The sequence below is a fragment of the Hyperolius riggenbachi genome, chromosome 9 (assembly GCF_040937935.1).
Source record: "Hyperolius riggenbachi isolate aHypRig1 chromosome 9, aHypRig1.pri, whole genome shotgun sequence".
NCBI classification, from domain to species: domain Eukaryota; kingdom Metazoa; phylum Chordata; class Amphibia; order Anura; family Hyperoliidae; genus Hyperolius; species Hyperolius riggenbachi.
This window is the reverse complement of record NC_090654.1, coordinates 273,040,701-273,058,091: the sequence shown is the minus strand read 5'-3', so window position 1 is coordinate 273,058,091 and position 17,391 is coordinate 273,040,701. Positions and strand designations below refer to the sequence as shown.

At 45.0% G+C, this 17,391-nt stretch overlaps 2 protein-coding genes across 5 annotated transcripts in view; one reads left to right on the top strand and one right to left on the bottom strand.

The window, feature by feature from the left end:
- Positions 1-15,845, top strand: part of CCDC88C (coiled-coil domain containing 88C) — a 170,387-nt gene extending 154,542 nt beyond the window's left edge. For 3 of the 4 annotated variants that reach the window (XM_068254580.1, XM_068254581.1, XM_068254582.1), the window contains 2 exons: positions 488-709; positions 12,398-15,845. In XM_068254580.1, coding sequence (XP_068110681.1) covers positions 488-709; positions 12,398-13,282 — 1,107 coding nt within the window. In that variant the 3' untranslated portion in view covers positions 13,283-15,845. The remainder of the gene's footprint in view (positions 1-487; positions 710-12,397) is intronic. The other variant, XM_068254583.1, reaches the window with a different exon arrangement.
- Positions 10,557-17,391, bottom strand: part of DGLUCY (D-glutamate cyclase) — a 168,288-nt gene continuing 161,453 nt past the window's right edge. Inside the window, exon 14 of the mRNA XM_068254588.1 lies at positions 10,557-10,628. The gene's annotated coding sequence lies outside the window, so the exon portion shown is untranslated. The remainder of the gene's footprint in view (positions 10,629-17,391) is intronic.

The window sequence follows — 17,391 nt, the reverse complement described above, 5'->3', positions numbered from 1 at the left end:
TCCTTTACCGCAAATCATCAGCAATAGCGGCAGTGAGATCACTGCCATATACTTTTAATTACGCCAGCACTTTTTAAAGCGCTAGCGATCGCTAAAGATTGGCAGTAAATGCCTGCAAATCGCCCCAGTGTGAATGGGCCCCTTAGCCCCTTTTCTTTCTCACCAGTTTACTTTGTGTATTGCATTGTTGTTCAAGGCCTCATTTTATTAACAATTTAGTAAGTACACCAATGCTTAAAATGTAAGAAATGGGTTGTCGATTAAAATATATATATATATATCATTCCATACTTCTATGAAAGTGGTAAAATGCAGTGACGTCAGGATGCAATAGTTTACTGCCAGCTGGGCAGGAGCTGCCACTGCACAAGTCGCTTTCTGATGATGTCATGAAGTTTTCTGTCTCATGTATGTTGTACGCCCTCCTCTCTCGCCACACCTCTTTCCTCCGAGCAAAGAAATATACGTTGTGCTTTCTGCCCTCCAGTGTCGCCATGGTGTAACTGACAGCGAACTGATCACACTGCAGCAGTTTCTAACTGAGGCGGACTCCCTGCACCCCTCCTCCCTCTCCCCCTCCCCCACCCTCCACCTGAAGGACTCTTCAGCGCCATCATCGAGAACCGCGTCACCGTCGTTTGAGAGCTGCGCATGGAGGCAGCGACCGGATCCGACCAACCGAAGAGCGACCTCGCTGTATATCCCAAGGGTACTCCGCCACCATGTCTGTTTTCCATCTCTCTCCTGCCCCTCCTCTTGGTCAATAAGAAGCAAATCATTCCAAGTTAAAGTAACAATTCCAGTAACTATTTGCAAAGTTAAGCAGATTGAAAATGGACCAATCAGAATTCAGCAGCTGCTGCAGTTGATTGGCCCATTTTCAAGCTACATCAATGATTTTGTTACAGTTGTGAATGACTTGCATCCTATTAGCCATCCCTAGTTTTCCCCACACTGCATGCCTAATCCTACTTATGTGCTGGGCCTCTGAACTACTGACCTGACGACTAACCTCGGGGTATTCACGCATCGGGTGTCTGGCTCTCCTGTGATGGGTCTGGTGGTCCTGGGTGTGGTTATTGGAACTCTGACAATGTTATCTGGTACCAGGATCTGGTCAATGAGTCTAATTAAAGGACACCTGATGTGAGAGGGATATGAAGGCTGCTTTATTTATTTTCTTTGAAACAATACCAGTTGCCTGGCAGCCCTGCTGATCTATTTGGCTGCTGTAGTGTCTGAATAACACCAGAAACAAGCATGCAGCTAATCTTGTCAGATCTGACAATGTCAGAAACACCTGATCTACCGCATGCTTGTTCAGGGTCTATGGCTAAAAGTATTAGAGGCAGAGGATCAGCAGGACAGCCAGGCAACTGGTATTGCTTAAAAGGAAATAAATATGGCAGCCTCAGTATCCCTCTCACTTCAGTTGTCCTTTAAAAGCTGAATTCATTAGCATCTGATCAACCAGCTCTCCTCGTTCCAGGGGTTGGTATGAAGATCTTGCCTAGTTTTTTTTTTTTTTTTTCCTGTGGTTTTTTTTTTGTTTTTTAATCATATACTTGAAGGGAACCTGAAGTGAGAGGGATATGGCGGCTGACACATTTCCTTTTAAACAAGGCACATTGCCTGGCTATCCTGCTGATCCTCTGCCTGTAATACTTTTAGCCATAGACCCTAAAATTAAAGCATGCAGATCAGGTTTTTCTTACTGATGACTGACTGGTTTAGCTTGTTTTTTAGGTGTGTGATTCAGACACTACTGATACCAAAGAGATCAACAGGATGGCCAGGCAACTGGTATTGTTTAAAATGAAATAAATATGGCAGCCTCCATATCGCTCGTACTTCAGGGTCCCTTTAGTAACTCTTTTTTCAAAGATTATTTGTGTTTACAGTGGGATTAAACTCAAATTTCATGTGTAGTCTAAAGCATTAAACACAGCATAAAACAAAAAGGAAAAATGATAGAAATTGGTCTGAAGCTGCTGGAAGGGCTAAAGGTCCGTACACACGTCGGACTGGAGGCAACGACGGGTCCGTCGTTGCCTCCCACTGGGTGGGCGTTCCAACGACAGTCCGGCATGTGTACGCACTGTCGGCGGACTGATACGGCTGTTTCTGAGCGATCCGCCCGGCGGATCGCTCAGAAACAGCCGTATCAGTCCGCCGACAGGGCGTACACACGCCGGACTGTCGTTGGAACGCCCACCCAGCGGGAGGCAATAACGGACCCGTCGTTGCCTCCAGTCCGACGTGTGTACGGACCTTTATGCTCAAAACTTTACTTCACTCAAAAGTGAACTAATAATCCTGGGCAGAGCAGAGAATTTTCTCAACTTTGTTTGGACAACAATCATTTAATTACAATTAAATCTGATAACGTGTCAGTGTTATCAATTAGCTGCAGTGAAGTGTCAATAAAGGTCAGTACACACGCCAGACTGCAGGCAACGACGGGTCTGTCGTCCCCTCCCGCTGGGCGGGCGTTCCAGCGACAGTCCGGCGTGTGTACAATCTGCCAGCGGACTGATAAGGCTGTTTCTGACCGATCCGCCGGGCGGATCGCTCAGAAACAGCCGTATCAGCCTGAAGACAGGCTGTACACACGCCGGACTGTCGCTGGAACGCCCACCCAGCGGGAGGAGACGACGGACCCGTCGTTGCCTGCAGTCCGGCGTGTGTACTGACCTTTAGCCTCGGAAAAACATCAGACCAGTGTTTTTATGTTTTGTTTTTTATTATTATTAATTTTCTGGATTTAATTTGTGGGGGGAAAAAAACAATTTTGAGTTGCAGTACACATTAATACTTCTACTTATAATAATTTTTTTTTAAAACCTAGCCGGTTACTGAATATGCTGGGGGTTTTTTTCCCCATAATATCCCAGTGCTTTATCACATCCCACTTCTGGAAACAGTAACATTGGGCCGGGCTTCTCTCAGGAGGGGGTGTGTTTTATGGATCCTGTGGGCTGGTGCACACCAAAACCCGCTAGCAGATCCGCAAAATGCTAGCAGATTTTTAAACGCTTTTTTTAATTTTTCTATGGCGTTTTGCTAGCGTTTTGCGGATTGCTGCTGCGGTTTTCAGTATAGTAGATTTCATATATTGTTACAGTAAAGCTGTTACTGAACAGCTTCTGTAACAAAAACGCCTGCAAAACCGCTCTGAAGTGCCGTTTTTCAGAGCGGTTTGCGTTTTTCCTATACTTAACATTGAGGCAGAAACGCACCCGCAATCCAAAAAATGCCTCACCCAGGCATTTTTCGTTTCTGCAAAACGCCCCCCGCTCTGGTGTGCACCACCCCATTGAGATACATTGACCAAGCAGATCCGCAGCCGCAAGCGGATCTGAAAACGCCCAAAAAGCCGCTCGGTGTGCACCAGCCCTGTGTGAGTCATCCTGCAGTGTCATTCAGTCTGAGCTTACAGCAAACCTGTGAACTGACCTGGAGAATCTAGTGGCGTTTCTTTGGGAAATGCCACCTGCTGCCATTAAGTGATAAACAGGAAGTAGTAAAATTTCACAAAATAAAAACCTCAACAAACAACGTGAATTTAAAGAAAACGTGTGTTCCATGTAATTATCTTGTCCTTGCACAGCACGAGGCTGTGCCTAATATCTGTTTTATGTTTGAGAATTCCTGACATATTTCAGTGCAGAATTTATGTAGGTGTTGTAAACATACGCTGACCTCTCTGTGGAGGAGACGGAATACAGAGTTCCAAGTGTAAAACAAGTAATCACTGAGTTCACCAGCTCTGATAGTGCTCCCCGCTAATGTTTATGTGAGCAGAATGTGGGGTGGAGCTTAATGTGTTCTGAATGACGTTTGCTTAGGTTACCCTGTCTGTACAGGATCTTGCAGTATCCACCTGTCCTGTGGGAAATGTGAAAGTGACATCCCACTTTTGTAGAGTAAACAAGCAATGTCATCAGTTCAGTCCTGTAAAAAGGATTTTGTCAGACATTAGTAAAGTGTTCTGATCTGGGTTATGTCTGCTGAGACGAACCTCATTGCTCACAGTTGTTCTATGAAAATTGAAAGCCTAAAGCCTTGTACTGGAGGGGCATACATGAAAAAAATGGTGCCTGTACTAATAAAAAAAAGGGGCGGGGCAAGGAATTGCCGCTAGTAGAAACTCACTAAAATAAGTGATATTCTACTAAATTCATACAGTAAAATATAGGTAATATTTACTGATATTTTACTATGGCTAAACCTAACCCTACTCTTACACAGAACCCTTCCCTGGTGGTGCCTAACACTAAACACCCAACCCCTGGTGGTGCTTAACCCTAACGCCCCCCCCCCCCCCCCTGGTGGTGCTTAACCCTAACGCCCCCCACCCTGGTGGTGCTTAACCCTAACGCCCCCCACCCTGGTGGTGCTTAACCCTAACGCCCCCCACCCTGGTGGTGCGTAACCCTAAGACCCCCCCTGTAGTGGTGCCTAAACAGAAGACACTTCCTGGTGGTGCCTAACCCTAAACACCACCTAAACCGCGATATGTGGCAAAGGTAGGTACAGTAAATGTTGGTGTCCGAATACCAGCAATCATTTTAAATATTGACGCCCGATAGAATCCCATGAGGCTTGTGGAAATGCAAATAGCGGCATTGAATACTGTGCGCTTTCATCATTCCTGCTAATCGGGCCAAAATTTACCTTGTTTGCTGCGTATCGCGGCCATTATAAAAGCCATGATTTGTGGCAAAGAGGGTAAATGTCTGCGCCCGATATCGGCCGCCACCATGCACCCAAATTTTCATTCCAGCTAGTCGCAGCTTTTATAATAGGCACTTATGGCGGCGCGTTTTTTTTTTTTTAATGGCTTCTGCACACATTTTTCATGCTTTGACTGGAGGGTTTTTGGCTGAGGTGACCGCATTGGGCCTATCTAGCGTGTGTACAGCATCCAGCTGATCCCCCTCATTGCATCAGCGTGCAATCAGCCTGGTGGATAGCCTCTGCTGGGGGCTTTGTTCTGCTACCCCTTTTTCCCTGAAGTTAAGACATCCCCTGGAAGTAAGCCCTAGCAGGAATTTTGAGCATGCTCGAAATATAAGCCTTACCCTGAAAGTAAGTCCTAGCTGCAGTAAGGCGAAAAGGTATGGCAACTTGTGTTTCCACTGGAGCCGATTGTCTCACGGGTAGTACCAAGGGTTCATCATTGGGCCAATCACTGCACTCGCTGCTACTCAGTGAGTGCAGTGATCCGCCCAATAACAGAGCCATGGTCCCGCCTACGACATCATCGGCTTCAGTAGAAACACAAGTTGCCATAATTCTTCCCCATAGGCTGAAGATCGGGGACACAGTAGCATGTAGCTGGGGGTAAGAAGAGGATTGGGGGACTTCGCAGGACACGGGGGATAGCACAACATGGAGCTAGGGGTAAGAGGAGAATTCAGGGGGACATCCGAGGACCCAGGGTCACCAGGAGGGCACTAAAGGTACAAGGGGGACACAGGAGCACACAAGAGGTGGATCCAGCAGAGGAAGAGGCGGGCACAGTGGGGAAGGAAGCAGGACACACAGGGCAGGAACTTGTGTGTCCATAGAAATCTAAGACATCCACTGAAAATAAGCTTTAGCACAGCATTTGGAGCAAAAATTAATATAAGGCTCGGTCTTATTTTCGGGGGAAACGCAGTATTCACCCCGCCCACTCCGTGCCATTGTCAGGGCCCATTCTACCTAAAAAAAGGGCTCCAGGGGCCTCTCTGACACCTTACACATACGCTCCCTTACAGCACTGCGGTGCGACTTTACTGAGGCATCTTAAAGGGAACCTTAACTGAGAGGGATATGGATGTTTCCTTTTAAACAATACCAGTTGCCTGACTCTCCTGTTGATCTCTTTGGCTGCAGTAGTGGCTGAATCACACCTGAAACAAGCATGCAGCGAATCCAATCAGACTTCAGTCAGAGGACCTGATCTGCATGCTTGTTCAGGGGCTGTGGCTAAAAGTATTAGAGACACAGGATCAGCAGGAGAGTCAGGCAACTGGTATTAGTTTAAAAGGAAAAATCCATATCCTTCTCAGTTTAGGTTCCCTTTAACGCAGAAAGTCACACTGCAATATCTATGCGACGTACAGAGTACATGCGGTGCAGCGTATTCCAATGGACTACAGTATCCCAACACACTGCATGCAACCCAGTACCCCGCAACACGTATGTTACAGCAGTCCTGAACTCAGAACGTATTCTCTGCTCTGAAAGATAAGCAGCAGCATAATACCTTTAAAGAAAAACATTTTTTTATAGCTGGTACAAATCCTGCAATAAATCTGCAGTGTCTACTCCCTGCTTTCATGTAAGCAGACAAAGGGTTAACATCCTGTGTTTACAAATTAGCTGCTCTGCCGAAGCAGCCAACTGGCACAGCTTAAAGATCAAATTACAACTTGTGATTAGTCACAGATGATCGGGAATTAGACAGGCTGAATGCTCTAAATACATACAGGGTACATTTGTCTGTTTTCCTTCTGTCCTGTGCAAGAGTTCAGGTCAGTTGTAACAGTGAAGCATACATTTTTAATGATTATGCTTCGCTGTATGCGACGCAAAGGTTACATAACGTGCGGTGCCGCTTTTTTGTTCAGTTGATTTCCTGTCTCTACAAGAAACACTGTCTCCCACCATGAACTGAATTTAGTATTGGTGCAGTACTTATAGAGGGCGGATGTAAAAAACTATATATTATAAATCGCAGACTGACATGTAATAACAGATAACCTGATGGAAAATCAGCCAAGAGTATCCATCAAAGTTTATAAAGTATATCCGTCTATGCCTAAGCTATGTAAATAGGTGAATGTCGGCTAGGTGAGAGAGAGATATGTGGACTTCTAAGTCCTTTTTCGGGTAATTCTGTCCACACATCGGGTGTTGGAGATTTACGCAATGATGAATAGTATGAGACATGGTTTTTTTCCATAATTTGTCTGTCTTTTGATACGCGTCTAATTCTATTCTATTCATCATTACCAGTATATCCACTCCAGGAAATCAGAGATTTTAGCAATTTCCACACAAAAGGTCTTAAAAGTCCTGCCTGTAGCATATCATGATCTGTTTTATGTTGCTGGGTAGTCCTGGTTGTCTGTTATTGCACATCTGTCTATTTTTATGGAATAAAGAACTGTTTTTGACATTCATCTGCATCATGTATTGTGCCTATTCCAGTATTCAGATTACAGGTGAAACTCAAAAAATTAGAATATCATGCTAAAGTCCATTTATTTCAGCAATTCAACTTAAAAGGTGAAACTAATATATGACATAGGAACCATTTGCAGGTGTTTTGGGCTAATAAGCTGATTAGAGTCAGACACTTGGAGCCTAGAATATTGAACATTTTCACAATATTCTAATGGTCTGAAATTTTGATTTTTGTGGTTCTCATAAGCTGTAAGCCATAATCATCCAAATTATAACAACTAAAGGCTTGAAATATCTCGCTATGCATGTAATGTCTATTTCATATATTAGTTTCACCTTTTAAGTTGAATTACTGAAATAAATGGATTTTAGCACGATATTCTAATAATTCTAGTTTCTTATGTACATTAAGGCTGGTTTCACACCAGGACGTTGCGTTTTAGGGGACGTTATGGTCGCATAACGTGCCCCTAACGCAACGCCTGGTGCTCCCTGCTTTGGACGTCAGAGTGAGCCGCGTTGTGCAGCTCACTCTGGCGTCCGTGATGCGTACTCTTGTGCGCATGCGGCATCACGTGGTCCCGCCGGCCAATCGCTGCACAGAGCGGCCGCTCCAGGAAGTAAACATTGCACGTCACTGAGTGCAGTAAATATTAATTAGCCATGTGCCTGGCCGCTCTCCGCTCCTCCCCAACGTTACTGAGCATGTGCAAGCAGTCTAACGCGGCTCTGCCGCTTAGAAAGTACTGCATGCAGTACGTTGTCTGGTGGCGCAGTGTTACTATGTAACGCAAGGTGGGCACTGTGAACAGCCCATTGATTTTTCATTGCTGTGCGGTGGGGTGCATTACAGGCTGCTCTAATGTGCGCCTGTAACGTCCCACTGTGAAACCAGCCTAAGTGTCAGTTTCCCTTTTATAATCCCAAGTCATGTTTCTACTTAAAATGTAGAGAATAAAGATGGTTATTGATATGCTAACAATTCAGTTTGTTGCACATTTTATGCTGCATAAATTAGCATGCATTTTGGATATATTGGCATCTAATTGGCTGACTAATATGTAGTGAGGAATCTTATCTACTTTATAGATTCCAGAGTAATATATTGCAGATTCATTATTTGTAGCGTATCGCTAGATTAACTGTCTCATTAAGGCTAATGCGCCAAATACCTCACTGTAGCTGTGTGCAGATAAAGAAACAAGCACTGGAAATATAGTTGTTTAATACGCGAGAAGAGGACAGTCTCTGGATAATGTACATGCTTGTATTAGTGATGTAACAGTGTGTAGTTTGCATATGCATCACTAGAGGGCAGCACTCCATTATTTGTAATCCAGTGTCCAGACTCCAGAGAGTTATCCGGTTATCTTCAAGTGTTGAGTGGCTGAAGCTACCCCAGACTTCAGTGCAGTCAGATAGCAGGGCCGAGCCATAAGCAGTATACACAGGGCCGGATTTCTACTTTTCAACACCCTAGGCCAGCTATCACCAGGCGCCCCCTTGCTCCCCCCCCCCCCCCCCATATAAATACATAATAATAATATGGTAGGACATTAGACTATGACAGGATTAGATTGTGAGCTCCTCTGAGGACAGTCAGTGACATGACTATGTACTCTGTACACTGCTGCAGAAGATGTCAGTGCTATATAAATACATAATAATAATATGGTAGGACATTACACTATGACTATGATAGGATTAGACTGTGAGCTCCTCTGAGGACAGTGAGTGACATGACTTTGTACTCTCTAATGTGCTGCAGAAGATGTCAGTACTATATAAATACATAATAATAATATGGTAGGACATTACACTATGACTATGGTAGGATTAGATTGTGAGCTCCTCTGAGGACAGTCAGTGACATGACTATGTACTCTGTAATGTGCTGCAGGAGATGTCAGTGCTATATAAATACATAATAATAATAATATGGTAGGACATTAGACTATGACAGTGGTAGGATCAGATTGTGAGCTCCTCTGAGGACAGTCAGTGACATGACTATGTACTCTGTAATGTGCTGCAGGAGATGTCAGTGCTATATAAATACATAATAATAATATGGTAGGACATTAGACTATGACTATGGTAGGATTAGATTGTGAGCTCCTCTGGGGACAGTCAGTGACATGACTCTGTACTCTGTAAAGTGCTGCAGAAGATGTCAGTGCTATATAAATACATAATAATAATATGGTAGGACATTAGACTATGACTATGGTAGGATTAGATTGTGAGCTCCTCTGAGGACAGTCAGTGACATGACTCTGTACTCTGTAAAGTGCTGCAGAAGATGTCAGTGCTATATAAATACATAATAATAATATGGTAGGACATTAGACTATGGCTATGGTAGGATTAGAGTGTGAGCTCCTCTGAGGACAGTCAGTGACATGACTCTGTACTCTGTAAAGTGCTGCACCACACACACTCAACAGAGAAACAGTGCCTGAGCCCCCAGTGTTTCCACTTCTCTCCCCAAACAAACATTGCAATAATACAGGACAAGCAGGCATAAGATCTGTAGAGCTGAGCAGCAGCCTGTCAGAGCTCTCAGCCTCACACATGTCTGGCATTCCTGACGCTGCCTGCAAAGTCTGTGCTGCACAAACTGAGGAGGAAAGGCTGCAGCAAGATTGCACATTCAGTGTAACAATCCTCCTGGTGATACATGCAGAGTTGCTTACACTCTGGATTCAATTTGCATCCCAGCCTCTATTCTCCCTCCCCCTGTGCAATGCTTGCTGTGCTGACTTTTTCATTTGTACCTCTCGTGCAGGTACTATTCCATTCCTCTTCCAGCAGGTCTGCCCGGCTCTATACAGCTCCATACTACCACAATGCCAAGGGGGAGGGGCGGAGACAAGAGCAGACCTGTTGGAGGAGGAAGGAAGTAGATCGTGCACGGAGAGGTAAATATGCAGAAGCCTCTGCAAACAAGATCAGAAGAGCCTCCCCGGCTTGTACGGAGGCTAGAAATCATTACCTCCCGGCTAGTACAGCTTGTTGGACTCACACCCTGTCCTGCAGAAATAGGCTGGAGCTGGGGAAAGTGCAGAGGCTCCACCACGATCGCTGCCTGCTCCCAGTGCCCCGCAGGGATCTTTATCCCCCACCGCCACACAAGTGAGTCATGTGCCACCCGACTCAGCCTGCCCGCCGCCCGCTGCTTATCATTTGCAAACAATGCAGGGCGGTGGAAGACAGATCTGGTCTGGCTGCTTACAGTGGGGGAGTGCAGTGGAGGCTTCAGCTGGCGGCTGGGCGCTTTGATGATTTTTACTCCTGACAACTCTGTCTGCACTGCATGCACTTTCCTGCCTCTCAGCCGCCCCAAACACTGCTGAAATTCTGGCGCCCTAGGCCAGGGCCTAGGTTGGCTTGCCAGAAATCCGGCCCTGAGTATACACGGTTGTGGGGCTGAGACGCACAGGCCGAATCTACAAGAGAAAAATCAATGTGTTCAGTACAAGGTCACAGGCAGATTGATAGGTTTCAGAATGCATTACATTCAAGATGAGCGCTGGAGATAGCTGTGAGTAGAATATAGGTAAATAACGGATAATCTACTATGAATCACTGCATAATTCCGATGGTAGAATTTCAGCAATCTTTACTGATATTCTACTATGGTCTACACACCTAATGCCTAACCCTAACTGCCCCTCCACTGACGCTTAACCCTAACAGACACACGCAACCCCGCCAATGCCCAACCTACCCTTTACCTATCCCTAACAGACACATACACCCCCATCAATGCATAACCGCACACACAACACAATCAATCAATCCCTAATAGACAGATACTGCACCCCCGCCAATCCCTTACAGGCACACACACACCCCAAACCATGCCTAACGGATTCCCCACCGATGCCTAACTGTCTCCCCCACCCCCCTCCCTCCATCCCCTGTCTGAGTCCTTGTTGGTGAAACCTGAACCTCCAGCACCCAAGGCTGAGACACCAAAGTGCGCCCCTCCATCCCTCCCACCCCAGCCGTCACACACTGATTGCTATTAGAGTAAGAGGCGGTCCAGGGTTAACAGCACCTTAATCTCTAGTTATCTGGCTTGCAGTCGCTGCCATGTATCCCCTTTTCTTATTTCTCTCTGCTTCAAACACAATAGGGGAATGATAGCTGAGTGAGTTGTGCGCCCCCTCCTACACTGCGCCCTAAGGCTGGAGCCTCTCTTGCCTCTGCCCGGCCCTGGGTGAAATATCCTGGTCCTTATTTAATTCACTTTTTCTCCCAGGAGATCATTAGATAACTTTTTAGCACGCTGCAGCTGATAAAGTTCCAGTAAGTAGGTGATAAAGTACTGCCAAAATTATTCTGAGTATTTTCTAGCTTGCTGGTGGCGTAAAAGGCATTTTATCGATGAGGTGTGAACAAACTTGTCTAGGAGAAAAAGCAAATTGAACAAGTCCCGTTTCTTTAACTCCTGTGAACGGAACATGAAGTGAGCTAAAGTTTTGATAGGGACACAAACAGCAATATACTGTAGTTGCCATCCTTCTCTATTCTGTCCACAACTCTGATGAAATAATAACCTGTAGTTGTTAGTCTTTCAGTGTCAGATTATCAGGCTACGCTCCCTTGTGCTTGGATACACACTCAGACATTACACTGTACTCTATTCATCATGTGGAATATTTTCAATGGTCTTTGTGCTGCTCAGAACAACGAAAATGTAGACGTCTGATCGGTTGCCCTGATAAACATGAACATATAACATTACTCAGTCTCCCAGAGCTGTCCATGGAGCAGCTTTATCAAATACTGTGAGCAGGACCTATCGGAGGAGACGGTTGTGTCATGTGACTGTTTCAACCTCAGCTTCTATTCACATTCATTGTTCTTTGCACCCTGCAGACTCAGCATCAATATGAGTTTCATTGTTTTGGAATGGATGCGGTGAGAAAATCGGTTCTTTTTTTATTTCGGTTATATATTTATGGGGCCCTGAGGAGTGAACCGACCAGTGCTGAGGCCTTCGGACACAGCCTCATTTAATATAATTCTTAATTACCATTTGGTCAGTCATTGAAACCATCCATTACACTGAAAAGTCAATAGGGATGTTTTTTACTGACAATGGTACCAATTAACATATTTTCTTTTTCGTAGCTCTGAAACAAAAACTCTATTTGTCTTGCAGTTTACTTCATGGTCACTTTAACTCCCGTTTCCTTTTATGTTGCAGGATTCCTCTAGTGGCCAGGAGGACCTCCTGGGTGATTATTTTAGAAGAAATGCAGACTCTCCCGAGATTGGAAAACTGTTTCAGTCCGGCTATAGACATTCTCAGACGATGCCCGCTAATTTTGTAGTGGCCGGAGACGGCAAGGGGCAGAAGCCCGGTCAGTTTGTGAAGCCTAGCCTGCGGCCAATGGAACCCGTTGCTAATTCACTGAGACGGCTGTCGCCAACGCAACCGCCCATTCCCGTGCCCAAGCAAATGCCAGAGCCACAGCATCCGGGCACACTGAGCGCCAGGGGTAACTCGCTGAGTAGGGCATTTAGCTTGGCTACTGCAGACCTCCTCAAAGCCAACGGTCCAGAAATGGTCCGAATGGATAAACTAGAGACTGAGACTGCTCCGCTGGGGAAGGACTTTAACAGTCCAGTCTTAAGAACCTCCACCCCAACGGGTTCACCAAGAGACAGACCACAATCTGCGAGGATGACCAACCTTCCACGAGGAGACGATTTGCGAAGCCGATCTCTGGATACCAGGCACCAGCCCCTGGCCAATCCCAGTCAAGACCGGACAATACAGCCTTCCCTATCATCTGGTAACCTACAGCATCAATACACAGCTCTCCCTGCTGGCAGGGGCAGGCCTCGACCCATAGCACGCTATGGAGAAGTGGCCATGATCTCACCAGTCAGACCAATATCTAGTATACCGGAGGCAGAAGGTCAGACAACTACCACAACTCCCAAACTACCCAATACTTCTGACGGCCCTCCACCTCCGACCAATGAGGAGGAAGCCAACAAAGGAGGTTCCACCAAAAGTACCCCCGCATCTCCAGATCCCAACTCAGACCCTCAGTCTGTTTGGTATGAATACGGGTGTGTGTGATCGGCAGAGCGTGAAGGAGGCCATTTTGTGTGCCTGTGAGCGACCAATCCCCACATCCTGTAACGTACTGACACACTGGCTGCTAACTCAAGACAATGGCTCTGTTATGATTTTGCGCTAAGCTGCCCAGTTGGGGCTTTTGAAATAACAGTTGACCTGCTGAGATTTTTGTACAAAAATGTAATCGATCTGGATAATTCTATAAAGACGTTGTCTGGAAGATCGCACCGTTGTCGTGTAATCTTCAGCCTACAGATAAACTTTTCTTTGCTATGTGGACGTGGTGTCCGGACATTTATATTGTACAGAAAACTTTTTGGACCTTTTTTTTTGTATATGTTGTAAAACCTGGTGCTTACTACTGACTATGGTACAACCACTGCAGGGAGAGACTTTAGGAAAAATCTGTTCATAAACCTTTTATATGCTGAAATGTAATACCCTCTTTGTCCAGTAGGTGATATCCTCAATTGATCATGTGTTCTGACTATATGGGAGATCTCCTCCAATCAGAGTAGCAATAATGGCATTACACAGAGAATGGTTCTAAGACCTCTACCTGGGTAACTGAAATCTGTTTGATTGGTAAAGTTTTCCTTTTGTGCATTTTACATTTTGTTTTTTCCCTTAAAGGAAACCTGAAGCGAGAAATATATGGAGGCTGCCATATTTATTTCCTTTTAAACAATACCAGTTGCCTGGCAGCCCTGCTGATCTATTTGGCTGCAGTAGTGTTGGAATCGCACCAGAAACCAGCATGCAGCTAATCTTGTCAGATCTGACAAAAATGTCAAACACCTGATCTGCATATGCTTGTTCAGGGGCTATGGCTAAAAGTGAGAGACAGAGGACCAGCAGCGCAGCCAGGCAACTGGTATTGTTTAAAGTACACCCGAAGCGAAAATAAACTAATGAAATAAACAATTGTATCTATCTTCCTTCTCCTACAAATGACTTTTTAAGATATTGCACAGTTTTATTTTATGTTTAAATCTACTAACTAGTTTTTGCCGACTGAGTTGGCGGGCCGCCGCACGTATCATTACACACGTTACTGCGGGTACAGGACGCTATAGCGGGTATCAACGTGTACAAAGATATGTGTTTACACCTGCTATAGCATCCTGTAACCGCGGTAACCCGTGCAATGATACGGGTGGCGGCCTTCCAAACTGGTAAAAACTAGCTGGCAGCGGGGGACCAGAGGATCTGGGAGTGACGTCGAGGGCACAGGATGGCTGCAGGGGGCTGGTTGAAGCCCCATGTAAGTGAAACTTTTTTTTTTTTTATTGGGTTTAGGTTTCCTTTAAATGCAGGTCTAATTCAAACTGTCTGCAACTTGGAGTCGGGCCAATCAGAATCAGCAGGAAGAGCAACTAATTGGACTGCATGCAAACCAGAACTATTAACAATTTATTACCCATCTCTAGAAAGAATATCCATAGCTCTGCCACTGTACCGTATGTGACATGATGAAATAGACATGTATATGGACAGTGCCGAGCATACAAATAACTAGGCTGTGTTCCTTTTCTTATTTTCTGCCTGTGACGTGCATAGCTGAATGTTAACTCTTTCAGTTTCTCTCCAGTTGGACTGTAGCTAACCCTCACTGATAAGGAATTACAAATGTAAAAAATGTTGCCTGGCAGAGAACAGCTTCTGAGGGCAAGAGAAAGATAAAGAAAGGTCAATAGATTTTAGCTCTGGGACTTTCACTTGAGACTATATTACTGAGCAGAGACTATAAAACATTAAATCCACTTTTTAAGTTTTTAAACGTAAGATATCCTAAAAAGGATGTAGGAGGAAAGATACAATTGTTTCTCATCAATTTATTTTGACTTCAAGTTCACTTTAAGGCTGTAGACACACTACAGCTGTTTTCTGAGAGCTTTTCTGAGCATTAGAGCTTTCGGAGTGTTTTTTTGTAAAACGCTCCCATTGACTTGCATTACAATTGTGGTAAGATTGCCATGATCACAGTTTTATGAAAAATCACGATCGCAGCATTTTTAATGCAAGGCAGTTAAAGTTCTAATGCTCAGAAAAGCTCTCAGAAAGCGCCCCTAGTGTGTCTGCAGCCAAAGACAAGGTTATCTGGGTTACCCCTACATTTAAGGGCAAAGAGTGGGCGGTTCCAAACAACAAATTCTGATCCCTTCTATTTTTACAGATCCTACAGAGATGTTGTCATCCACCACTATATCCGTGGCTGACACCAGGATGTATGGGAGAGGAGTTTAATCACAGTAGGGTTACGATCCTGGAGGATCTCATGTAATTGAAATAATCCATGAAACTATATTTGTCTGTTGAAAATCCCAGTAAATGCCTCATAGTCCTGTTCTATGTGTATCTTCCCACCCCTGCTGCAATTCTCCCGCTATATAGTCTGTGTTGTTTCTGGAAATAGATGTGCAGATTGCAGAGAATGCTAACCAATAATATGTATGACAAATTGTTTAGGAAACGGATGTGTTAATTGTTTTAATTTATTACGCTGCATCACTACTGAAAATTTGTGAATTAAAAAAAACACATTGAATGTAGAGCTTTCTAACCCATGTTTGTGTGTATTCCTTTTTATGTGGCATTTTTAATGGGTTGAAGGGTGATTTGTCTTGAAATAAAAACAGTTTGTGTTTTTGTGACCCCCAGTTAAAGTGGGATTGCCATAAAATCAAATTCCATTTATCCACTGCTCTGTGTTTATTATGTCAGCTTGCCTCTATTTGGTACAATGCTGAGGAGAGGGAAGCTTGTTATCTTCCCTTCCACATTTCTGCTCCTCACTGATTGGCTGAGGGCAGCTTAGTGTGACAGGAGGCTGAGAAGGGAAATACACCTCACCCCTCTGCAGAAGCTGCTGAAATATGATCTATACTGTGCTCACGTGTTTACAAAGCAAGCTAGATATGACAGCACGGTTTCTGTGAGAAAAAAAGGCAGGATACTGCATAGGGATTAGCTTCAGTCAGAGGCAGTAAAGATAGAAAATGCCTGAAATCAAAATATGGACAGTACAATACATATGTTATGTAAGTATTCATCTACTGATTTTCCTGGGATAGTATAGGTGTCCCTACTACTTTAATGAACTAGGGATGATCAAGAATGTCCTGCAGTGGGTGGGTGGAGTTAAAGAGCAAGGTATGTTAGGGTTAACTCAAACACACAACCCCCCTCCTGCATTTCGATGTGGTTTTTTTCTGCGCTCCATCATCTTACACTCCCCCTTCAGAGCACACAGAAGTTCCGGGTAGAAGGCGGAAGTGTAAGAAGATGGGACAGAGCACTGAACACATTGGAAGGGGGGGGTGGGGGGCTGGGTGAGATAATCCCGGCATACTTAGCTCTCACCTTCCGCACGCTGCAGGACGTTCTCGCTCATCTCTATTGAGGACTGATCACATCTACAAGGTGGTTAGGAGTCCATATGTCTGCTCTTAGCCCATGTGCAGTCACATCCTGCAGTATTTATCGGTAATTCAGGCAAGCAACAGTGTGCAGCAAATCAGCTCGTTACAAATCTGTCATCTGATCGCTCGTGACATGCTCCTCCTTATAGGGTACATAAAGTGAATAATAGATGCCAGTTTAACTTACCTGGGGCTTCTTTTAGCCCCCTGAAGTCCCCCTGGTCCCCCGCCATCATTCCACACTCCACCGTTCAGCAGCAGTGCCCTTCTGAAAGCTGGCTGACTCAGCCAGTCGTGAGCTACTGCACATGCGCAACCCTGGAAGTGCACCTCGATCACACTCCAAACGCCGGCAGCATTCTGTGCATGTGCAGTTCCAATTTTTATGAACTGCGTAAGAGCAGGACTCCAAGTGATGGGAGCGTGATCAGGAGGCACGTAGCCCAGGGCCTCTCATGCAGCTGTCATGGAATGACAGCAAGGGTGACGCAATGACTGCACAGAATGACTGGAATAAGCCCCAAGTTAAACTAGCCAACTTTATTACACTTCAGGTTCCCTTTAGTAAATAGGCTGCATTCTCAGGAATGTCTTACTTCAGATTTTAATGTCACTGGTCTCTAGTAAATGGATAGGCTGCATGATCAGTGATGTCACTGGTCTCTACTGAATGGATAGGCTGCATTT